Here is a 25,053-nt window from a genome sequence, read left to right on the forward strand (position 1 = left end):
AATCATATGCATTGAAACATGAAAAAAATGTTCATTTATATTAATGAGCAAAGAAATGCAAACTAAAAGGAGTTTTGTATTTTCTCTATCCATTTGACAATGATGAAAAAGAATGATAATCATCTACCACAGTAAAAATTCAATGTACCTAGGAATAATCTTACATAAGATGTGCAAGTCATATATGGAGAAAATTATAAAATTTTACTAAACAACATTAAAGAAGACCTAAATAAATGAAGATATATACCATATCCATAGATAGGAAGACTCAGTATCTTAAAGATGCCAATTCTCCTCAAATTAATTTAGAGATTCAAAGTAATTCCATGGAAAATCTTTAGAGGTTGCTTTTTTTTTTTTTTTTTTTTTTTGAGGAATAGACAAATTGTTTCTAAAATATATATGAAAGAGCAAAGACCTAAAACTAGTTAAGAACCGTTTAAAGAAAGAAATATTGCAAGGGAATTTTTCTTACCAGAGAGCAAGACTTTTTATAAAATAAGACAAAAATGTGATATTAGGTCAAGGATATGCAAATTTAGCAATGGAACAAAATACAAAGCCCTCAAACAGACTCACACATTATAGATACTTGATATACTAGAGTGGTAGCATTGAAAATCAAGGGAAAAAGAATGGAAAAAGAAAATAAAACTGGATTCCCACCTTACTCCTTACATAGAAAACTTATGTGTAAATCCTTTTTTAAAATATTTATTTATTTTGAGAGAGAGGCAGAGAGAGAGGGAGAGACAGAATCCCAAGCAGGGTCTGTGCTGTCAGTGAAGAGCCTGATGAGGGGCTCTATCTCATGAACTTTGAGATCACGACCTGAGCCAAAATCAAAAGTCAGACCCTCATCTGTCTAAGCCACCCAGGCACTCCCAAAACTTACATGTAAATCTAAAATTTTAACTTATTTAGAAGAAAAAAAGCAAGAGATCATCTTCAAGCCTTTAAATTAGGGAAGGGTTTTTGTTTTGTTTTGTTTTTGAGAGAGAGAGAGCAAGCAAGTAGGGGAGAGGCAGAGAGGGGTGGGGGTGGGGGGGAATCCCAAGCAGGCTCTGCAGTGTCAGCACAGAGCCCAACACAGGGCTTGATCTCACAAACCATGAGATCATGACCTGAGCCAAAATCAAGAGTTGAATGCTTAAGCGACTGAGCCACCCAGGCACCCCAGGGAAGGAGTTTTAAAATAAAATATGAAAAGCATTAACTACCTAAGATAAGGTTGATGCATTTGACCATATTTAAAATTGAGAACTCTGTTGAAAGACATCTCAAAGTGAGTGAAATAACAAGCCATGAACTGAGAGAAGATATTTATAAAACAAATAACTGAAGAAGATTAGTATTCAAAATATATAAGAAACTCCCACAAGTCCATTTTTAAAAGATTTTTAAGAAAGTAGGCAAGAGACACAAACAGGTATTTCACAAAGGAGAAAGAAAAATACATGGCCAAGAAACATATGAAAAAATGAACAACCTCATTAGTAATCAGGAAAACAAATTAAGATCATAATGATGCATCCTTTTATATCCACCTGATTCTCCCCAAATAAAATCACTGGTAGTACCAAGTGTTGCTAATAAGGTAGATCAGTTGGAACTCTTTAAGTCCTACTGGAGAGAGCATTCATTGATTTTTTATTAAAAAAATTTTTTTTTAATGTTTATTTATTTCTGAGACAGAGAGAGACAGAGCATGAGCGGGGGAGGGGCAGACAGAGAGGGAGACACAGAATCCGAAGCAGGCTCCAGGCTCTGAGCTGTCAGCACTGAGCCCGAGGCGGGGCTCGAACTCAGAAACCATGAGATCATGACCTGAGCCGAAGTGGGTCACTCAACCGACTGAGCCACCCAGGCGCCCTGAAGATTTTGTCTTTTAAGCTTTTATTTTTTAGTAATCTCTACACCCAACGTGGGGCTCGAATGTACAACCCCAAGATCAAGAGTTGCATGCTCTACCAACTGAGCCACCCAGGCGCCCCGAGCATTCATTGATTTAACCACTTTGGAAGACTAGCGCTATTTGTAAAGTTGAATATTCACACACTCCAGCTGTTCTACTTGCAGGCCAAAACATACACAAGAATATTTATAGTTTATATTCTCTCACTCCCCTAAAAAAGACTGGAAACACCCCAAATATCTGTTGAAAGAAAATGAATACATAGATTATGGTATGGTCACATGATGGGATACTAGGCAGCATTGCTAATGAAAGAGCTACAGATACATGTAACTACATCCGTTTTAGGAATGTCGTATCAAGTGAAAAGAGCAAGTTGTAGAAAATTACATTATAATGTCATCTGCAAAAAAGTTAAAATCAGGTTGAACTAAACAATATGTTGTTTAGGGATTATAAATATACATTTTTTAAATAAAACAAAGCAATACCAGTCAAAATTCAGTGGTTATCCTTGGGTATGGGAGAAGACAGAGAAACGGGGTAAGAGTACACACATCGTCGACATGGTATAGGCAGTGTTTTAGGATTTTTTAAAAATATATATCACATACTTTTTAAAATTGTGGTTAAAATACAGGTAACATAAAATTTACCTAAGTCCTTTAAGTGTGCATCTCAGTGGCATTAATGTACATCCATCCTCCACCGTCCATCTCTAGAACTGTTTTCCTGTTGTAAAACCAAAATTCTGTACCCATTAAATAATAACTTATGCCCCCATCCCACCCCTGAAAACCACCATTCTACTTACATTTAAGAATTTTAGTTTTGGGGGCGCCTGGGGCAGCTCAGTCGGTTAAGCGTCTGACTTCAGCTCAGGTCATGATCTCACACTCCGTGAGTTTGAGCCCCACGTCCGGCTCTGTGCTGACAGCTCAGAGCCTGGAGCCCGCTTAAGATTCTGTGTCTCCCCCTCTCTTTGCCCCTCCCCTGCTCATGCTCTGTCTCTCTCTGTCTCAAAAATAAGTAAAAACATTAAAAAAATTTAAAAAAAAAAGAATTTTAGTTTTTAATTTGGGAGATGAGTTCATGCATGTTCATTTTGTCATGCTTCATCATGTCTGTTGTAGCATGGTAGTTTCATATATACATACATATACACACACACATATATAACATGCAACATATATTCTTTTGTATGTATACAATAGTACATGCCTTATTTTTTAATGGCTTGATGCCTGGAAAAATAAAGAACGACAATATCCAAAATTGGCCAGAGCATGATAAGTGATATCATGATAAGTGATAACAAGCATAAAAATTGGTACAATTTTTAGGACAGTTTAAACTTAACACAAATAGGGGCGCCTGGGTGGCTCAGTCAGTTAAGCGTCCGACTTCGGTTCAGGTCATGATCTCACGGTCGGTGAGTTTGAGCCCCGCTTGGGGCTCTGTGCTGACAGCTCAGAGCCTGGAGCCCTTTTCAGATTCTGTGTCTCCCTCTCTCTCTCTGCCCCTCCCCTGTTCATACTCTGTCTCTGTCTCAAAAATAAATAAACGTTAAGAAAAAATTTTTTAACTTAACACAAATAAAATTGACAAATATATTATGGCTTTTGGGAGTTATGGTGTTTCAATTTTGGTTTCTAATTATTCATTGCTAGTGTATAGAAACAAGATTCATTTTTGCGTGTTGACCTTACATCCTTGCTAAATTCACTTATTCACTCTTGGGGTTTTTTTTGGTCATTGTTGATTATTTGGATTTGCTGTGTGGACAATGATGTCTTCTGTGAATAGGGGCAGTTTTCTCTCTAGTCTGTATGTTTTTAAACTTTCTTTCTCTTACCTTACTGCACTGCCTAGAACTTTGACTATAATATTAAATAGGAGTTGTGAGAGTGGACATCCTTGCCTTATTTCTGATCTTAGAAATCATTCTTTCACCTTAAAGTATGATGTTAAGTGCAGGCTCTTGTGGATATTCTTTAGCAAGTTGAAGAAGTTCCCTTCTATTCCTAGTTCTCTGAGAGTTTTTTTTTTTTTTTTATTCAATGGCTGTTGAATTTTGTCAAATGCTTCTTGCATCAATAGATCTGATCATGTGGTTTCACTTTTTATATTGTTAATATGGTTGTTAAATAATGATTAATTTTCAAACATTAAAAGAGCTTTGCATCCCGGGTTTAAATTCTATTTGGTAATTATTAATCTTTTTATTCATTGCTGGATTTGATTTGTTAATATTTTGTTACAGATTTTGCATCTGTGTTTGTGAGGGATACTGGTCTGTAGTTTTCTTGTACTCTCTTTGTCTGATTTTGGTATCGATGTATCTTTTTGGATGGCAATATGTCAATTGTAACAAATGTCTTAGAAAATGAGTTTGCCCAAAGATCCTAAGAACTTATCTTAAGGAAACAGAGCTGCTCATGACACGCAGACTTTAGATTCAGATAGTTGGTAGATTTGAACACGAATGCGTGCGTCCCCTTACCAACTGCTTGAATTTTGTGGCCGTTTTCTATCCTGTAAAATGCGGATAAGAGGACCTACCTCACAGATTGCAGTAGATAATTCACACACAGTGCCCAACACATAGTAAACTTGAAGTCAATAATAGCTCTTGGTATTATGTTATACTCTCTAGCCTATCTGGAAGGACATCATCTTTGCTCCCATATAAAGCTCCCACTTTGAACCTCCTTATTGGTGAGTATTCGGTCTCTTCATCCCTGACCCCTGCCTCACAATAAGTGTGTGAGGCGATGGGAATGCAAAGGTAAAAAAGGTACGGTCCCTGCTCTCAGGGAGCTGAATCTATTAGACACAAGTGCAAACGAACCAGTTTTATGCAGTGTAACAGCATTATAATAGAGCGTCTGCCCTAGGTGTAGCGGGTCCCGGACGCGCACTCTCAGCGCGAGTCAGAACAGCTGGTGGTCACTGGAGCTTAGGGATCAGGAGGGAGGGCGGGTGGCAACTTTCACAGCACAGCCTCGGGTCGTTGGGGGGAGTGGGAGCGCCGAGACCAGCTGTTTCCATAGCAACAGAACTAGCCACCCTCGCGGGGCCTCCCAGCTCACCTCTGTCCAACTTCGTAGGAGCTGCGAACGGCCACTTCCGTTCCTCCAGCCTCGGAGGCTCGCGGACGCTCCGCCGTAAATGAGCAACTCGAGTTCCTAGTCTCTGATTGGCTCAGGCAGATGGAAGGGGTGGGCTGTGGCACGGAGGGGCGTGGCCTGCGGTCCGTGAAGCCGGAGTTTTCCTCGCGGAGCGGAAGCCGACTTCACCCGCCCCGGAAGTGCAACGATCGAGGTTGTACAGGTGCGGATTTCGCCGGCGAGGCGGCTCTTTTCGAGATGCCGGGAGCCGCAGCCAATGGCACGGAGTTGTACGAGAGCATCGAGAGTTTCGTGGAGGCCCTGAAGCGGGGCGGCGGGCGGCGCAGCTCCGAGGACATGGCTCGGGAGACCCTGGGGCTGCTGCGCCGGATCATTACGGACCACCGCTGGAGCAATGCAGGTGAGGCAGGTCTATTCTGTCGCGTCCCTCGTCACTATCCGTTCCCGATCCCCAGGCGGAAAGTCGCCCAGGCCTCATCGTGCTCGTGCCCTCTCACGCTCTGTTCCTCGGACTGCAGGGGAGCTGATGGAACTGATTCGCCGAGAGGGCCAGAGGATGACAGCCGCGCAGCCCTCAGAGACCACGGTGGGCAACATGGTGCGGAGAGTGCTCAGGATCATCCGGGAGGAGTATGGCAGGTCAGCACGTGGGCCTTTTTGCACGAGCTCCGCCCTTTGCTTGGAGCCTTTAGTGGTGAGCAGGCCCTGTTGCTTCAAAGAGTACACCTCAGCCCACCTCCCTCTTTGCCTCTTGTTGCCTCCGTAGACTCCATGGACGCAGCGATGAGAGCGATCAGCAGGAGTCCTTGCACAAACTCTTGACATCCGAAGGCCTGAGCGAGGATTTCAGCTTCCATTACGCCCAACTCCAGTCCAACATCATCGAGGCAATTAATGAGCTGCTTGTGGAACTGGGTAAGAGTCCTGATCCCGGGTGTCAGGACAGGTTACAGGCAGATGAAGGAAGAGAAGACCCTGAAAGTTGTTCATCAGCAGAGATGGGAGATCGCCAGTTATGCTGTTCTCAGCTTTGTCCTCCATCCTGACTAAGAGGAAGGTTTGGAGCAGGACTAAGATAACCCTCCCTACATTTCTTTACAGACCAGCCCTTTATAGATTGCTGCAGAAGCTGTTAGGACAGAGCTTTATTTTCGTTTTAAAGATGAACTCCCTAAAACCACAGGTGGTAGACTTCACTAAACTTCTTCTTCTTGAATTTTTATGCACACACGCACCACCTCCATTCCCCTTGTCTTTGTGACCTGGGAGATCTGCAGATATTCATTACAATCAGAATTCCCCAAGAAGGAAGAAGCTGGGTCTCTGTATCTGGAGCTGCTGCTTCCAAATTGCTCCCCTTTTTTCTTCTGTGGCCTCCTCAAGTGGAGGTGTTGTGGCCACCTTTTGGAGGAGGAGTCCCTTTAGGGGGAAAACTGTTTACCCCACGCTCAGCATTTTATGATTTCCCCAATTGGACCTTTTTTTTTTTTTTGCCTGAATTCAGTGTCTTCAAAATCAATTGTAAGGAGCTGGTGTTGTGGCCGGGCAGGGTTGGGGGTTTAAGTGGATGAGTTGGGGGTTCTACTGGGAAAGAGGGTAGACTGCGAACTTAGGAGGTAGAAGATCCCAGAGGAATGGGGCTTTTAAGAAGAAGTGACCTTCATATTAAGTCCATTTACCCTGTGTTACCAGGGTCCACTAGGTGGGCACCTGTCTCTTTCATGTTGTAGCACGGTGGTTTCATATTTTCCTTGCAAAACTGACTGTTCTTGCAGAAGGGACAACAGAGAACATTGCAGCCCAGGCTCTGGAGCACATCCACTCCAATGAGGTGATCATGACCATTGGCTTCTCCCGAACAGTAGAAGCCTTCCTCAGAGAGGCGGCCCGAAAGAGGAAATTCCATGTCATTGTGGCAGAATGTGCTCCTTTCTGTCAGGTAGGGGGGAGGCGGGGGCTTCTGGAGTTGCTAAGAAAAATGAAAACTGAGGAGGGAATCAAGAAGTGATAGATGGGCTCCGTGCTATCTTTGAATTGATAAGCAAGATGTTGAGAAGATAAAGTAAAATAAAACATTAAGGGAATTTTCAAGTTGTTCATCCTGTCAACACTCTTCAACATTGGTTTGGGAGGCTTAGGTGAAATTCTGGGTTCAAGAAAAGAAATCTATTGGTTCTTTTGGGAATCAAAATAGGGTAAATTACCTTGGGGATGACTGATGCTTGGCCTGACCGCACTCCATCCCTACGTAAATAATAGGTCTTTCAGAAGGAACTATGTAAGGATGCAGGATGTTGTAAAGGAACGAGCCAGGACCTATCCTGTCAGCTCTGCCCAATTATACACGCGAGCAGTATTTCCAGTTTTGTGGCTGCTCTAATGCTCCTGTGGAGAATTCAACATTTATTAGCTTCTCCTGGGCTTCCCTGCAATGTACCACAGAATACCGACCACGGGCAGAAAAAGGAGTTATCTGGAGGCAGTTGTGTGTCGGCTGTGCTCAGTATCACAGAATTCTCCAGATCCAGTTCCATTGGAGATGCCTTCCACTCTCTCTCACTCTCTCTCATAATGTCAGCCTTTCTGTCCTATTGCAGGGTCACGAAATGGCAGTCAATTTGTCCAAAGCAGGTATTGAGACAACTGTCATGACTGATGCCGCCATTTTTGCTGTTATGTCAAGAGTCAACAAGGTGGGTATATTTGGACTTATATTAAATTCATGAAGACTGTACTTCTAAAATACTGATTTTTCCCCCCTCCCTCCTATAATATCTATGAGGAAAGAAAGTTTCTAACACCTTTTGAAAGTACATATTTGGGCCTTTTTAATATATTAACTGAATTTCTTCTATCTGTATCATTGTTCCTCACTTAGAGTAGCTTCTTTTTGTTGTCTTTGTTTTAAAGATTTTATTTATTTTAATTTTTTTTTAATGTTTTTATTTATTTTTGAGACAGAGACAGAGCATGAGCAGGGGTGGGGCAGAGAGAGAGAGAGGGAGACACAGAATCTTAGGCAGGCTCCAGGCTCTGAGCTGTCAGCACAGAGCCCGACGCAGGGCTTGAACTCTTGGGCTGTGAGATTATGACCTGAGCTGAAGTCGGACGCTCAACCGACTGAGCCACCCAGGAGTCCCAAAAGATTTTATTTTTTAAAGCAATCTCTACACCCAGTGTGGGGCTTGAACTCACAACCCCAAGATCAAGAGTCATGATCTACATGCTCTACAACTGAGCCAGCCGGGCACCTCAGAGTAGTTTCTTTTTGGTGAAAGCATTGAAGAGAATGAAATAGGGCTAAGCTAAGCATGGCACTGCTAGGGATTGGGTAGAGGGTCCCTGCTTTCTGAGCAGAGAGCTTGGCAGTGGTGGATGATGAATAGAAAGGCTTCTGGCTTCTCAGGAGCTGTGACATAGAGATCCTAGAAGACAGGGCTAAGAGCAGGAGGTGGTACAGCTTCCGGTCACAGACTATATTCATTCTTTGGGAAGCCACTTTTGAGCTAGAACTCATGGTCCTTAGTCTAGAATCCCTTTTCCTTTACGGCTGTGTGACCCTCACGATGTCAAGAGGGAGGCCTGGGCATTCAGCCTATTGTGCCCAATGGCCTATTTAAGGTTGTATCTCTAGGATGACTCACATTTTGCTTCCTGTTCCAAAGGTGATCATTGGCACAAAGACCATCCTGGCCAATGGTGCCCTGAGAGCTGTGACAGGAACTCACACTCTAGCACTGGCAGCAAAACACCATTCCACCCCGCTCATCGTTTGTGCTCCCATGTTCAAGCTCTCCCCACAGGTACGTCTGTCTGTCTGTAGCCAACAGAAAGAAGGAAGCCAAAGTGTAGGCTTGATCTCCAGGCCTTCAACCTGCTCACTCTGGGGCTTCTCTTTATCTGTGTTTACTAAATGGATTAGACCCAGTAGAGGCTGGAAAAAGCCACAAAAGTCTTGAACCAGGAAAAAAAATTGATAGTTTTTTTTTTTAATTCCTTTTTTTTTAATGTTCATTTATTTTGAGAGAGAGAGAGCACGTGTGCGAGCAGGGGAGGGGCAGAGAGAGAGGGAGAGAGAATCCCAGGCTGAAAGTGCAGAGCCAGATGTGGGGCTCAAACTCATGAACTGTGAGATCGTGACCTGAGCTGAAATCAAGAATCGGACACTCAACCGACTGAGTCCCCCAGGCGCCCCCCAAAAATTGATAGTATAATTATCTTATCAGCTTTGAAAAGTCAAAATTGTAAGGTCAGGGTAGTACATAGTTGGGGAAGGCCCTTTGTTTTCACTGCCACCATTCCCCATCACCCTGACCATTTCTGAAAATGCCAAACAAGTTGAAACTAGGAACATAGAATCGGTTTTATTTGTCATAGTTGGAGGGACGTTCCTCTGTAGCTTGAATACAAACAGTATTACAAAATGAAGAGTTATTTCATTAGCAATAGAAGCTATTTGTAGGTCTCTTTTTTAAATTGAGGTGAATTTCACATAACATACAATTAGCCAGTTTTAAATGTACAGTTCAGGGGCACTTACTACATTCACAACATTGTGCAACTACCACTCTCTGGTTCCAGACCTTCATCATCCCGGCAAAACACTCTGTACCCGTTACATAATCACTCCCTATTGCCTCCTCTCCCCATCTCCTAGGAATCACTAATCTGTTTTCTGTCTCTGTGGCTTTGCCTGTTTTGGATATTTCATATAAAAGAAATCATACAATGTGTGCCTTTTGTTTTTGACATCTTTCACTTCGCATGATGTTTTCAAGGTTCCTAGCTATAGCACAGCTCTTTGTTTCTTTCTGTGGCTGAATGATACTCTCTTGCATGGATATACCACAGTTTATTTATCCATTCACCCCCTTGGGTAGTTGGGTTGTTCAGCCTTTGGTTTTAGTGAATAATGGTCCTGGAAGCATTTGTGTGCAAGCTTCTTTGTGGACATAAGATTTTTATTTCCCTTGGGTATGTACCTAGAAGTGGAATTTGCTAGGTCTGTCTCACTCTTTTTTTTTTTTTTTTTTTCCTTATCTAGTTCCCCAATGAAGAAGATTCATTTCACAAGTTTGTGGCCCCTGAAGAAGTTCTGCCTTTCACAGAAGGTACAGAAGGGTGTGTGTGTGTGTGTGTGTGTGTGTGTGTGTGTGTGTGTGGGCGCGCGCGCGCGCACATGTGTGTTTGGGTCCTTTTGCTTTTGTTTTGGTAGTCAGTCAGGGGTGAATGCTGCCAGGTTGTGTTTTTTTTATCATACTTCTTGTGGAGACTTCTCTTTAGTGTCTTAGAGTGCATGGGGACCTGATCATTTTGTTCTGGGACTAATATATTCAACGGAGTATTGGGGTCATGGTGGGTTGGATCACCCAGCATTGACTGAGTTTGGCTTTGCACATTGCTTGACAGAGGCAACAACCGAATGGGAAAATAGCCTTGTTTTTCAGTTGCTGTAGGGAGTCATTTTGGTGACGTGAATGGCAAAGGAAGTAGGCCCCAAAATGTTCCTACTATAAAACTTGCCTGTAATCTTTGTGCGTTGGGGTCCTTTTCTGTGACTTCTGAATGTAGCAGCTGTGGTCAGTGAGCCTGCCACCTCATCAACATCACATGGCCTTAAACACCATCTGAGAGCAAAGCAAGTGCTTGGGCTACAGTTCTTCTTAGAAGTTGAATAACTTCATTTATTCACACATTCGTTCTTTCAAGAATTATTTTATGTATGTATCCACTATGTATCCAGCACTACGCTAGCAACTAGGGATGTAAAAATGAACAACAAATAGGTCCTGCTCCCACAGAGCTTACGTTCTGTTGCAGAAGATAGACAAGAAAATGTCAGGTCATGAGATGTTTTGGGAAGAGAACAAAGAAGGATGATGTGATTGGAAGGTGGTTGGAGACTATGTTAGTTTGGGGAGGGTCTTAATGAGGGGACATTTCAGCTGAGTCCAGAATGAATAGACCCCACCGTGTGAAGATCAAGGAAAGAGTCTTCCAGGCATTGGTGCAAAGGGCCTGAGTTAGGTCCCTGCTTAGCCAGTTGGAACCAGATGGCCATTATGGCTGGAGAGGAACGAGCACGAGGGAGAGTGGGATGAATTATAATTAGTGTAGTGCAGCGGGGGAGGGGCTAGATCTTGAGGGCTGCTATCCCAAGCTGGAATTCTGTTCTAAGGGCTATGCAAAGGCATTGGAGAGTTTTAAGCAGGGAGTGGTATGGTCTGAAGTCCTCTCTTCTGGTTTGCACTCTGCTGCAGCTTCCCGAGGGGTAGCGAGTATGCCTGCATTATTGAGCCTAGAATCTATATGCTACCTGGTTATTAGAGCAGGATCCTCAGTTTTATCTTTGGCATGTGTGATTGATTGCCTTTCAGGGGACATTCTGGAGAAGGTCAGCGTTCACTGCCCCGTGTTTGACTACGTCCCCCCAGAGCTCATTACCCTCTTTATCTCCAACATTGGTGGGAATGCGCCTTCCTACATCTACCGCTTGATGAGTGAACTCTACCATCCTGATGATCATGTCCTATGACCACCATTCATTCTAAGCAGAAGCTGCTTAGCCAGATACGGAATGGAGAGGGACTTCAGTGCGACTGCTGAAAATCAAGTCCTTGTAATGGGGAGTGAACTGGAGCCAACCTAAAAAACTTAATACCGTTTCCTGCCTTTTTAGGCATCCCATAACAAGGACACACATTCAGGTCTGTCTTCTTGCCTTTCTGATCTTAACAGCAGCAGCGGGCCTTGACCTATTAATTTTGTAGCCTCTTGGGGCGCCTGGCTGGCCGTTGGTAGAGCGTGCGACTCTTGATGCTGGGGTTATGAGCTCTGTTCCCACGCTGGGCACAGTTTACTGTAAAAATTTGTTCTTTGGAACCTCTTAGAGACCTGGGGAGTCTGTTTTAGGAACTTAAACTTTCTGGTTCAGTGGGGCGTTAAACATAACACTGAAGACCTTGATGGGATATAGGTTTTTGCCCAGAAATGGCTACCACACCTTTTCCTGGGCTGTGCCAATAAAAGCTGCTTGAAGATTCCTGAGTTGGTTTATTTATTGTTCTGCTCTGAACTGCCTGAAACAGCAGCAGCAGCAGAGCCCTTTTTGTGCTTTGATAGAGGGCTGTAATTAGAGGGAACCGGCTAAGACAGAAATGCAAATGAAAGTATTTACAGTTTCCTTACTAATTCACTGGCAGTGGTCCCAAACAACTTGTTAGTAATCGAAGAGAGTGGCTCCAAAACCTCTCCGAATCATCGGGGAGCTTAAGAAAATGTACCATCTTGGGCTCTATCCCAGACCTACTACATCTGATCTCCGGGATGGCACCTGGGAATCCGCTTAAAGCTTCCCAGAAAAGGACCCTCTCGTGTACTGTTAATAGGATTGTACGCTGGTACCTTTCGAGAGCAATTCTGAATGTGCATTTCTCAAATTATTTGTACAAGCACATGGAGATATAGAGAAGAATACTTGTCACTGTAGCAGCTGTAATGTCACAGCCTAAGTGTCCAGCAATAGCATTTTGTATTCTGTTAATTAAAAACAAGGAAGGTTTTTAAACATGACATACTGTGGAACATTATGTATACACTGCAGTGGAAGTTTCAAAAGAGTGGCCTTAAGGGCCGTGTTTGGGTTAAGGACATTTTGGCTGGCTCACCCTGTATTTAATTTGAATTAGTTACCAATAATTAAAAATGTGAAAATAGGGGCTCCTGGGTGGCTCAGTCGGTTAAGCGGCCAACTTAGGCTCAGGGCACGATCTCGCCATTGGTGACTTTGAGCCCCACATCAGGCTCTGTGCTGACAGCTCAGAGCCTGGAACCTGCTTCAGATTTTGTGTTTCCCTCTCTCTCTCTGCCCCTCCCCTGCTCATACTCTGTCTCTCAACAATAAATAAATGTTAAAAAATTTTTTTTAAATAAATAAAAATGTGAAAATAAAGTAGAATAATAAAAATGTGAAGATCACATACTAAAATTCAGATTTCTTGCTTCTCTTGGAAACTCTGCAGCTTTGGCAATTTTGCGCCCATGTTCCCGAATGGCAGCAGTTGGCTACACTTGAGCAGCTTCTGACTCCATTAAATGGAAAACCTCCTTTTCTGCAGTTCCTCCCCGGTCCGGTCCGTGTAACTCATGTTATCTGCCTGACCCCTAGAGGCATTTGATCCGTGAGCCTTGTGTTAAAAGAATGGGACAGATTCGGAAGGAAGTCCATTTAATGTTGTTAATTAAAGACAAGCTGGGGAAAAGTCAAGCTGCCGAGCAGTATGCATAATATGACCTTTTACTTCATTAAAACAAAACAATATGTACATGCAATAGGATAAAAGTCTGGAAGAATACTACCAAACAGTGGCAAGCTGGAGGATATCTTCTAATTTTTAGTAGGCTCATATATTATTTCCATTTTTTATGTGTTCTACTTTAGTACTTACCTTTTCAGAAAGTCTCCCCAGGTAATCCAGATGATCCGCCATGTTTGGGAACCACTGGCCCAGAGCGGAGGTCCCGGGCAGACTTGAGCATACCGCGGAACCCCCCGAGATGCTGGTCCCAGGCCAGCTTCCTGTCTCCTGTGGCACTGTCTGTGGGGTGGAGGGAGGGAGCACCAGGAGTCTGCATGTTTAACAAGCACCCTAAGGATCTGAACAGGTGATTTGATAACCACACTTCGGTAAACACTGGCCAGAGGTAGGTTATGAGGGGAAGGCCTCTGCATCAACTTGAGATAGATCTTTGCCTTAGGGCTCTTGTCTTCCCTGAAAGAGGGAGAAAACAAGATTGAAGAGGTTTAGTCTGAAAGACCGGCCTAAAAGCTCTGACTCAGAAGAGGCTGACTCACTCAGGCCTCAGTCTGTCAGTTCTTTTCCTTAAAGCATCTAAGACCCCGCGCTTTCTCAGTGAAGTGGCTTATAGCTACCAATTACGAGCAATTGTCTCCTCTGAAGGCACCAATTCTAACAGCAATCCGCTTGGGTACATACAACTGTGTGGTCTGGAGTAAAAGGAGTGAGTCAAGGAACTTAAATCTGTTTCTGGTCTAAAAATGCTTTATGATACTTGTCCTTTGTGCGTCCTAGTCTCTGGGTCTAAAATTAGCACCCACATTCTTCCCAGGCATAAGTGACATGGATGAAGGTTCCAAGGGTAGTTTTGGTCAACTTTTAAAGTGCCTGGGACAGAAGAACTGCACCAATGCATGCTCTTCGGGCTCTTTAGGACCTCAATTAAGCAAGTCCCACAAAGCTATTTATATGCCTCATTTTTCTATTTCTCTCTCTCCTCTCTTCGACTGGAGGAGGAGTAAATATTGGAAAGGGGAGAACCTTATCTGAACAGGGAGAGACAAGCCCCATGTCAACTTCCTACCTCTCGGCCTTTGTGTCTGTCTGCCTTTGCCAGCAGGACCCGGAAGCTAAGGACAAAAACTTGTAGCTGTAGCTTGAAAAGAATTAATAGAAAGAGGATTCCATGGATGTGAAAGTCCTCCTGAATACGCCAAATAAACCAAGTTAGATAACTTACTCAATACAGTTTGTAAAGACACTTTTCCCACGGTTTATATCTTCCAATTTAGGCGGAGGGCAGGAGAGGCACAATTCTTGGAACTCAAATCAGGAACAGAAATTCCTAATTTAGCCTCAGAAGTCTCTGAAAAACACTCCACCAAGGAAAACTTAAGTGTAAAGTGATACCTCAAAGAAATAAATGCGGGTATGGGTAGGATCGTACGTTTCACAGATGTGCTTCACAACCATTTCTCAAGGCAATCTGTTGGCTCAGTCTCTGGGTTAACGAAGGCCGCCAGTCCTGTGGCTCCATCATCGGGCTACGTGATTCTATAACATATGTGGAACTCAGGACATCAGAACTGTTTTTGCTATATGGTACCAGATGGTGACGTAATTATTGTAAAGGCCCCATACTATCCACCTGTCCTCGCAAAAACTCCCTCTGCAGACATGCACCTAGTTGACACAAAGGAGCTATTCTGAAATGTGGTTTGGAAGTGTTTTCTATCTGGCCTACTTTGCTTTGAATTATTCTTTCATTCACCAAACAGCTGTTCCAGGTTATTGTGCAATGGCTAAGCAATTATTATTAATAAAGAGCTTATAGTCTAAGCTTTCAGTCTTCTGCACAACACTCACACAATGGAGGGCAGCCTTTGAGCCTAACCACACTGGCAACAGTGATTGCTTGATGTTTATATTAAATACCAAGCTGAAGAGGAGACTTTCAGTAGTGTTTTTTCAGGCATGTTACATTTAGAATTAAGACCTGCCTAGAGAAGAAGGAAGCTGCTTAAAAACTTGACAAGGTTCCTAAAATTCGTAACTTCTATGCAAAACTCTGCAGTTTACTATAAAAGAGAGGTGATAAAATACCTTGAATAATAATGATACACTAATATAGCAGTAGCTAACTCCAACTCCAAACCATCTTTTTTTTTTTTTTTTTTTTGGCCAGGGTAGGGGTGGGTGGCAACCACCACTGCATATGCCTTACTTTTGTGGTAAATAAGAACAAGTTGTTAGGCAAGTTGTGAGGGTAAGGTCAGGCCAAATTAGCTTCTTCAGATTGCTACCTGGGGCACGCTAGCTTACGGGCTCCAGTAAGCTCCATAGATTCAGGTACGTAAGACGCTTGGATCCTCCAGACTTTGATCAGGTTGCCTGAACTTTATGTTTCAAAGCACAGGGTGCTGACAAATGGGCACGGGATGACAATGACCCAAGGGTCTGAAAGATCCTAAGCCATAGGATAGCCTCTTTTTTTCTTTATATGCCTGCAACTTCTGATACATTTAGAAGGGACACATACATGGAGTTACTGAGTGATGAATAAATGGAGAAAGAGAAGCAAGGGTTTGTTTGGTGAGATTATCTAGATTTTTGGTTTCCCAGACGTCCTTCTTTTCTGAGTCCACCTTGTTGCTATCTCAGTGCTGATAAGCAACTTCAGTTGAGAAAGTGTGAAAAGGCAGGACAGGTAACAGCAAACGCAGCAGTCAGTTCTCCTTGGTAGCCTGCTTTCGTAAAGGTTCTGATGGAACCTGGTGGCACTTCAGATGGAAAACAGGTAGAACGAGTCCGACTCTTTGTGCCAGAAACTGCTCTTCCCTTCATTTGGACTTGCTACCACTGGCTCCCACTTAAAGCTTCATCCAAGCACAGTTGTCCTCGCTCTCTAGGAGCTGACCACTGCATCTGTTCTCGCTTGGCATGGCTCCTCAGGCCCCTACACATCTCTAGAACTTGGTCTTGGGCCCCCTCCTGCTCTGCCCCTGTGTTGGCTGCCTTGTTTTTTTCCACTGTTAGGTTCAGATCCCATCTGTTCATTTGTGTCTGACCTTTTCTTTGCCTCACTCTGATGTGTGATTGCTTGAACCTCTCCATTCTCAGCTGCTCATGGGGTTCCAGATCACCAGCTAGGTTCTGGACCTTTCCCTAGCCCTCTCCCCTGTCTCTTCCCTCCCTTCTAGCCTACACTCTAAGCTTTGCTTTTAAGCTTTTCTGAGTCTAGCCCCTATTATCATCTATAGATTTTATTTCTGACAGAACTGTCATCTCCTCGTATCCCAGTAAAAACGACATAGCTATAACTCAGTGACCTCTAAACTAGAGGAAGTTACCACATTCCATCATCAATTTCCTTGTCCTGACTAAAGCTAAGCTTCTTAAAGACATGTACCCTTATTTCAAATATAATTGTGATGAACGTTCCCCAAAAAGGCACTCTCTAGAATGGCTTCATCGCACATCGTATCTTTTTTTTTTACTCTGAAGTTAGTGAAGTTGGTGAAGTCTCCACTAACCAGAATCTAATAAAGTTGAACCACTAAGTTTACAAACTGGTAAGTCCCTAATAAATTAAAAATATATGGTAAGCACAGGGTAACAATGGGAAGGAGTGTGCAACGTGAAGCCACCCAGATCTGGGTCTGAATTCTGGCTCTTTTAGCAAATGGGGTAACATCTCTGAGGCTTAGCAGTCTCACTGTTAAAGAGACATCGGCGGGGCGCCTGGGTGGCTCAGTCAGTTAAGCGTCTGACTCTTGGTTTGGGCTCAGGTCATGATCTCACAGTTCGGTTCGTGAGTTCATGCCCCACTCTGCTGACTGGACACAGCCTGCTTGGGGTTCTCTTTCTCCCTCTCTCTCTGTCCCTCCCCTACTGACGCTCTCGCTGGCTCGCTCTCTCAAATAAATAAATAAAACTTAAAAAAAAAAGAGAGACATTAGCTTGCTAACAGAACTTTTGTAAGGCTAGTAATAATGTACACAAAACATTGGGTATATATAGTAGGCCCTTAGTAAATGGTAACATTCATTCTCATGACTGGAGCCAGAAAACTTGTTTACCATTAGTCTGCCACTTAGTACCTGTGTGATCTTAGACAAATCACTTAATATATTTCAGCCTTTGTAAACTGGGGAGCCTAACACCATCTTATCTGGTGGGTTGCCAAGAAAATTCAAATAAGACATGCAAAAATCATGTTGTAAACCTTAAAGCACCACAAAGGTGTTAATGACTACTATCTTGTGTTAGAAAATTAAGTCTGTTTTTACTCTATGGCAAGTAAAGTTAAAAACAAAGAGAACAAAACAAAATCCAAACAGGCAACAAAAGTAATGTTAGATATTTTTGGCTAATAGGTTGGTTTTATGTTGATGCATGCAACTGGGTTTATAAATTATGAAAAAGGATAATTATCTCTTCCATTGCTTGAGTCAGGCTAGCCAGGAAGATTATTACATTATTTATGGAGAACTTTTTCTAATCTCTGCTATTCTCAAAAAAACGGTGGTCTGAGATTGTAGCAAAACATTTTGAAACTGCACCTCATCCTAATATAAGAAGTATCATAACACTTTTTTTAATCCCACAAATTGGTCTAACCTGAAAAATATTTTAAACTCCCAGGACAGCTGGCCTCCATAGAGCTCTGGAGAGTGGAGGCAGAGGTCCAGAGGCCACAACACCCCACTGGGCCTGGAGGCAGAGACCCTGACAGCCTTGCAAATCCCCTGAAAACATCCTCCTTTTGAAGGTCATGTCTCCCAGTCTATGAAACCGCTTATATGTATTAAGAAGAATAAAGGCCATTTTTAGACAGTGGTGCCTATTCTTCAGAGTTCCAATTACGTAATTCTACAAGGATCCCCTTGAAAACCAGTGAAGGCTTTTCCTGAACCTTCTCTGAGACACACACTAATGAATGCAATACTTCATTGCTCCTGTAAGATTCACTGCAGGGCTGCTGGCAAACAAAGTTTTCTTCCATGAGTACAAATGTGTTTCCTGTATTAAAAAATGAGAAAAATCATTCCATTGATGATACAAAGGCCAGTTTCAGCAGGCTGCAAAATACAAAAGTGGAAATTCTCACTGCAACGTCTTTCTCATTGTATGGGATCCCAGTTGCAATAAACATTACCAGCTGGGGTTTTTTGCTTTTCTTTTTGTCTTTCTATAAACCTTTAGTCTATTGAGTCTTATTAACCAGAAATCAAACATTCTAAAAAGGTAGAGGAAATACAGATTAAGGATGGCATAACAAGCATTTGCCACAAAGATCAGTCCTGGTCCCAAATGAAATTATGAGGCCATTAGATAGGCATACTGTAATAAAACTAAGATATAATTTGAAAGGGATCAAAAGAACTGTTTTCTCCTGGAAAACTGTAGAGAACAGGTCTGGTTAGGTTGAAAGAATAAATTCTGCATTTTGATATGAAACTTGCTCTCACATAAAGAGACACTTTTAAAGTACCAAAAAAATCATAGTTTTACAAGTCCTAGTACTTTCACCATTTTCCCAGTTGGAGTATGAACAATATCAGATGCTGAATGAGATCTTGCAGGGGAAAGAAGACAACCAACCAGGACAGGAGTTTAATTGTCTCTATTCTATCCTTGTCCTTGTTTCTCTCCCTCTCTCTTTTTTTTTAATGTTTTATTTATTTTTGCAAGACAGAGACAGAGTGTGAGCAGGAAAGGGGCAGAGAGAGAGGGAGACACAGAATCCGAAGCAGGCTCCAGGCTCTGAGCTGTCAGCACAGAGCCCGACTCGGGGCTCGAATTCACGAACTGAGAGATCATGACCTGAGCCGAAGTTGGACGCTTAACCGGCTGAGCCACCCAGGTGCCCCTGTCCTTGTTTCTCTTTTATCAATAGTTTTTTAATCCCTAAAATAATCTAACTATAGGCCTGATGGAAGACTACAGGGGACATTTTTTATTGAGTGTAGAGAACTCTTTAAGTCTGAGATTTAGAATGTAAATTACAGCAGCAGCAGTGAGAGATCAAGAAGACGGGGGAAGGAGGGGACCAATGGATCGGGGCTATGGGCTGTCTAGGAAGGCAGAATGGATCCCAGGGAGTTCAGCATAGGTAAATTACATCAATGCAAACTATGAGGCTGGAAAAAATTGCAAAGCCAAAACCAAGCAACCCCTCCTCCCACCTCCCCCCACCAAAACAAAACAAAATCAAACCCACAAATGAATCAATTAGTCATTAAATTTTATCTCTAAATAAGTTAAAAAAAAAGTAGATATCATAGGGCAACCTCCTGAGTCCACAGCTGCAGATGAATGAACTGTCTTTAGCTTGGAGGGATCATCTGCTCAAGACTGATTGATCACGTTGCTTGGAGACACTGGTGGTCTCAGACTCTGCTGGTACCTGCAGCCCATGCTATCTGCTCAGAGGCAGTTAGCATCCCTTTGGCTCCTTACAGATCAATAATTCTGTTCTCACGGTGGCTCACAAGGAGGCATGGATGCCCTCTGGCTTTGCCCTGTTTCACATCTTTCCGCTTTTCCAAAGAGATGCCAGGCCTGGGCCATTTTGCGAAGTTTAGCAAGATTGGGTTTAATCTGTGGGAAGAAAGAGAATAACTCCCATATGCAGCTTGAAAAGCCAAGTACCAAATAAAAATTTCCTAATTATGGCTATTCCAATCTGTTCGGATTTCTAATTTCTGGATTCAGAGAAGATTAGAGATTTCCTTAGGATAAGCGGGACTGCCAACTTTAAGTCTAGACTCCCATCTCTTCAGGAATGAGGACAAAAGTTTGTTTTCATTGTCCTATGAAACAGTAAGATTTTAACGGAGTAAAGCCTATTGGATGCATCAGAAAACTCCATGCAAGTAAAGACTTTATAGCCCTTACAAGGAAAGGCAAGCAAAAGAAAAGATTTTGGAAAGCAGCAACATGGACATTCCTATTATGCTTTTGTGTTCTGTTTCATTTAAGATTATAACAAGAACAGAAAATGTCTTTAATTTAAACCACTCTGTGTCTTTATTGCATTATCCACATCATTGTTCCTGGACTGCTGAGTAATCAAGGCCAAACCATAATGTGAAAATCTCCTAAGCTTGGTTTCCTGCCGGATGATCCCCAAATCATAACTCTAGAGATCCTTAGAAATGGCTACCATTTCCAGCAAAGGCACCATCAAGAAACTGGCTGTTCAGGTTGTATTTGTTAGCAGTAAATTTGCTGTGTTTCTACCAACTTTCTGTAGCCCCAGAGAGACCTTCTACATCCTATCAAACCTAGAGCTAGTAGGCAACAGATGTCCAGGATACATCAGTCTGTACATGTGTTAAGCTTAAAAAATACAAAGGCATCACGTGTGTAATCTGACAGTGCAGCCTGAGCTCCATGGTGAATTTGAGCTAGAAGATGAAGTGGTGGGATTTTATATAAATAAACTTTCAATGCATACTTTTCAAAACTCGGGTATTTTGGAAAGGATTAAGACAGGCTACATTTGGCTGATAGGAGCGGGAGAAGAAAGAGAAGATAAACCTTGCTCCTCTTCTCCTGTTAGTCATTACTGTACCTGCTTTTCCTGCTCCAAGTGGTCTATGTCAGCCAGCGGCAGCATAGAAGGTCTCCCGTGAGCACACTGGAATGGCAGCTGGCACCACGACAGGGCTTCAATAAGGCGATAGCTCTCCTCCGGGCTCAGGCCATCATTAAACTTGATGGCCCCTACACGAAAGACAGAAACAAGGTTATGGTGTGTATAGTAGGAAAACAGTGCTGACCCTGGGCCAGCGCCAGATATCTGGGAAAAGTAAAATGTGTCTTAGGCTTCTTTCATGTGACCAATACTGCTTGAAATTGGCACTTATCGACACGTGGATGAAACTAAGGGTTCATGATGCACCTGTGTCTCAGCTCTTCCTTATGGAATCATGGTCTTTCTAATCCCTAGGGGAGGCATTCCTTCACTTGTTGGGATTCTGCTTTCAGAGTTTTTCTCAAAGAGACAAGGGCAACATTTTGCTTACTTCTTACAGATTGTAAAATCAAGATCATCTTTTAGCCAGTCTATCACAAAGATCTCTACTTGTTGTTTTTCCCACAATGTCCATTTTATTTGCTTTTTTCTATTTCCATAATAATCTTCCTGCCTTTATGCAGACATTGATACATTAATTCACTCGGTCAACAAATATTTGTAAGTATGTACTTTGTGCAGCAGGAGCTATGTCAGGCAGTGAATGAGACAGATGGTCTCTGCCTTTAGGGGGCTTATGATCCAATGGGTCCAACAGGTGAGACAAACATGAAACAAATAATTATACAATAATTATAAATTTTTGTTGTAGGCTTCTATTCTTTCTTACCAGCCTAATTTCTTGGTATCCTTTGCTGCTCCTCATATAACTAATTTCTTTCTGCCTTTCGATCTGTGCATAGGCTATTTCTACCCCTTGTGGCAAACCTTCTCTTCCATCCTATGAATCCATGTCCCTCAGTTTGTTCAAGGCTTGACTTACAATGCATCTCCTCTATGAGTTACCGCTCCACTCATCCGTGTCAGTCTGAATTATGGTCAAATGTATGTGTTGGTGTTTTGCTTTGTAAAAGCAATTTTTTAGCGTTCACTCTTCGTGTATTCAGTTTCTTGATCTAAACCGTACCCTCCATGGGGCACCTGGGTGGCTCAGTCAGTCAAGCGTCTGACTCTTGATTTTGGATCAGGTCCTGATCTCACAGTTTGTGAGACTGAGCCCCATGTTGGGCTCCACACTGACAGCTCATGCTCTCTCTCTCTCTCAAAATAAATAAACTTTAAAAAATAAATAATAAACTGTACCCTCCAAGAAGTGAGTAGTAAATGTGCCTTCTATCTCTTTCATAACTTCTGTACTCCTGCCGGGGCTTAGCATACAGAAGCACTCATTATCTGGTGTGCTGAGTCTTACCGTGGCAAGCTTGGGATGCCAACACCTTCTGGACGGTCAGTGGCAAAGTCCCTTGGATGCCTCCTGTGGTCTGGAGTAGCTAATGCATAAACACATTCTTCATTAAGAAAATGAAGGGAAAAGGAAATGCGACAATAGAGCCTTTTGTGTGTGGTGCCTCTGTGTGAAACCCCAAAATAAGAGGCTTACCTCTACTTGTTCTCGAATAAATTCCTACAAAGCAGAAAGGAAAACAGGCATTAATTAATGTAATTCTTCTTTTATAGTTTAAAAATACACTTCCTGGGGCGCCTGGGTGGCTCAGTCAGTTGAGTGTCTGACTCTTGATTTCGGCTCGGGTCATGATCTTGTGGTGGTGGGATTGAGCCCTGTGTCGGGCTCAGCGCTGACAGCATGGAGCCTGCTTGGGATTCTCTCTCTCCCCCTCTCTCTCAGCCCCACCTCCTCCTCCTCCTTCTTCTTCTTCTTCTCTCTCTCTCTCTCTCTCTCTTTCTCTCAAAATAAATAAAGGAATATTAAAAAAAAAATACACCTCATAAAGGAGAGAGTTCCAGCAATATAGCACTTAGGTGCAAATAATTTATTTGTTGTGAGGCACTCTGAATATGAAATACCAAGACAATTTAATAGAACTCCTACTGAAGAGAGAATATATTTAGCTACTGAAGCTTCCTCCAGAGACAGCTCATAACTCATGAAGTTATGTAACTGCTGAGAGCAGCTTTGATGATTCCAGAGTCTAACTCTCAGGGAGGCTTCTCACTAAGAGGCTGCGTGTATTTACGATCTTAGCCAGAGCAAGTGTAATGCTACACACAAACGGAATAAATACACAACGATCATCAACACAATGGAGCACTGAGTGGGACATTCGCTTAGATATATAGTAAACATAAGTAGTCACTTTAGTTCCCACAGCATTTTTTTTTTTTTGACAATTCCATTCGGGGTCGAAAAGCTTATTTTGGGGGGCATTTTGTTGAGTTTCTCCTCACTAGTATATTTCTGTCCCTCAAGTAGCCTTTTCAATAGTTATCCCTGCAGATGTTAATATTTACAAAAGGACTTCAGAGAAATTTAAAGCAGACGCTATTTTTCATGCTACCAATTTGTTTAACCTCTGGAACTAAAAAAAACTGTTTTGAGATACAGCACATTTAATAATTTCTTTATAAGAAAACCCAAGATTTTTTTACTCCTAGAATTGGCTATGTATAAATCACCTTCCTAAGATTACAAAATGGTAGATCTTCTTGTTAAACCAGACTCAGAAAATTCTCCCCTTTCCTCAAAGACACCCTAGTCCACCATGCTTACAAATGAGTACAGTTACCAAGCACTGGGTGGTAGATACCATATATTTTTTAAAAGCTGGATACGTTCCCAAACAAACCTACACAGAAAGATGTTTCAGAATACCTGACCCATTAAAAAGCTTAGCGTGGACAGAGATCAAACCTAACCTCTTTGCCATTCTCTCTTGTGCTTGGTCATCTGGGACTTGTGACACATCATTTTTTAAGCCTGGTGAAGGGGAGAAAGATCGTATCTCTGTTCATGTCACATTTCAATGGTTTAATTAATACCAGATAACTTAATATTAAAAAGGCGCACTCATCAGGCTAAAGGACAGAACTTTATAGAAAATATTTGTGATCTTTCAACTGTCAGGATCCAAGTAGCTACTCCTTTTCAAGATACCAAAACTGTTCCAGCTTCTTCCAGAATTAACAAATCTCTCCTGAGCAGTGTGACTTAACATAGTCAAGATTTTCTGAAGCCATAAGCTGTATTTCAATTTGAAGTAAACTCCTTACCAGCAGTCTTTGAAGTCTCTTTGGGAAAAGTTGTTATTATAATTTTCTGGTTAAATACTTAGGGATTGAATTACAATAAAAGATTCTAACAGATTTTATCTTTTGGATTTAAGACAGTTTGGAGGAGGAGCCCTGGAGAAAAAAGGCTGTGTTGGGAAAAAGAGCACTGCTGAAAGCAAAGCAAAGGCTGTCTGATCAGAGAGCAATTCTGGAAGGGCCAAACTCATGATGGTCCAAGCACTGGCACTATTAACTGCCTTTCCCTCTCAAATGTCTTCTCACCCTTAGCCTACAGACATGCTTAAGTCTCTCCCATCTGAAAACACACCAAAATCTTTCTTCTACCCCATGTCCTGCCCCACACTGCAGACCACCTTTAGCTCTCACCCTCTCTCTCTTCTTCTGAAAACTCTTGAAAGAGCAGGCTACTTAGCTCTACCTCTTCTCCCTCCACTCCCTCCCTGACCCATAGCAACCTGGTTGGGCGCCCCCGCCCCCACCCCTAGGAGCAGACGCCACCATGGAACACCGTCCTCATGATAGCCAAATCCAACTTTTTAGGCTTGATGGCTATTGTTGACCATTCCCTTCTTGCTTAAAACTTTCATTGGTTTTAGTAATATTACTTTTTCCTGATTTTCTTCCTCTCTCTGACTAAATATTTTCAATCATCCTTTACAGTTTCTTCTTTTCAGCAGCAGCTTTCCAGACCGCTGCCAAAATATATGCACCCTGAATGCTGGTGTGCCACCAACTCCACCCTTTGCTCTCCTCTCTTTTTATTCTTCATATTCTTCCTAGGCAGTCACACTTCCTCCAGGCTCTTCTCCAGCTTCTGATGTTATAAAAATATATATACTATTAACTACCTCAAACATACATGCAGCCCAGGTTTCTCTCCCAAGCACAGATGTGTAAGCCTGCCTATCCACTAGA

General features: G+C 42.5%; 2 protein-coding genes across 4 annotated transcripts in view; one reads left to right on the plus strand and one right to left on the minus strand.

Annotated features, from left to right (window-relative positions):
- The first annotated feature begins 5,216 nt into the window (after positions 1 to 5,216).
- EIF2B2 (eukaryotic translation initiation factor 2B subunit beta) lies at positions 5,217 to 12,092 on the plus strand. The gene is made up of 8 exons (XM_042943812.1): positions 5,217 to 5,449; positions 5,568 to 5,688; positions 5,816 to 5,964; positions 6,825 to 6,988; positions 7,647 to 7,742; positions 8,715 to 8,852; positions 10,094 to 10,160; positions 11,427 to 12,092. Exons 1-8 carry the CDS (start codon positions 5,287 to 5,289, stop codon positions 11,582 to 11,584), a joined length of 1,056 nt encoding a protein of 351 aa, XP_042799746.1. The 5' UTR covers positions 5,217 to 5,286; the 3' UTR covers positions 11,585 to 12,092.
- Positions 12,093 to 19,576: 7,484 nt separating this feature from the next.
- Positions 19,577 to 25,053, minus strand: part of MLH3 (mutL homolog 3) — a 28,017-nt gene continuing 22,540 nt past the window's right edge. For all 3 annotated transcript variants that reach the window (XM_042943815.1, XM_042943813.1, XM_042943814.1), the window contains 4 exons: positions 22,490 to 22,513; positions 22,301 to 22,379; positions 20,926 to 21,077; positions 19,577 to 19,949 (listed from right to left, as the gene is read on the minus strand). In XM_042943815.1, coding sequence (XP_042799749.1) covers positions 19,827 to 19,949; positions 20,926 to 21,077; positions 22,301 to 22,379; positions 22,490 to 22,513 — 378 coding nt within the window. In that variant the 3' untranslated portion in view covers positions 19,577 to 19,826. The remainder of the gene's footprint in view (positions 19,950 to 20,925; positions 21,078 to 22,300; positions 22,380 to 22,489; positions 22,514 to 25,053) is intronic.

The sequence above is a fragment of the Panthera leo genome, chromosome B3, assembly GCF_018350215.1.
Source record: "Panthera leo isolate Ple1 chromosome B3, P.leo_Ple1_pat1.1, whole genome shotgun sequence".
Taxonomy (NCBI): Eukaryota; Metazoa; Chordata; class Mammalia; order Carnivora; family Felidae; genus Panthera; species Panthera leo.

Coding starts and splice junctions, on each gene's coding strand:
- EIF2B2 (XM_042943812.1), top strand. CDS start 5,287: ATGCCGGGAGCCGCAGCCAATGGCACGGAGTTGTACGAGAGCATCGAG. Junction 5,689..5,815: donor ATCCGGGAGGAGTATGGCAG/GTCAGCACGTGG, acceptor TTGCCTCCGTAG/ACTCCATGGACGCAGCGATG. Junction 6,989..7,646: donor AATGTGCTCCTTTCTGTCAG/GTAGGGGGGAGG, acceptor GTCCTATTGCAG/GGTCACGAAATGGCAGTCAA.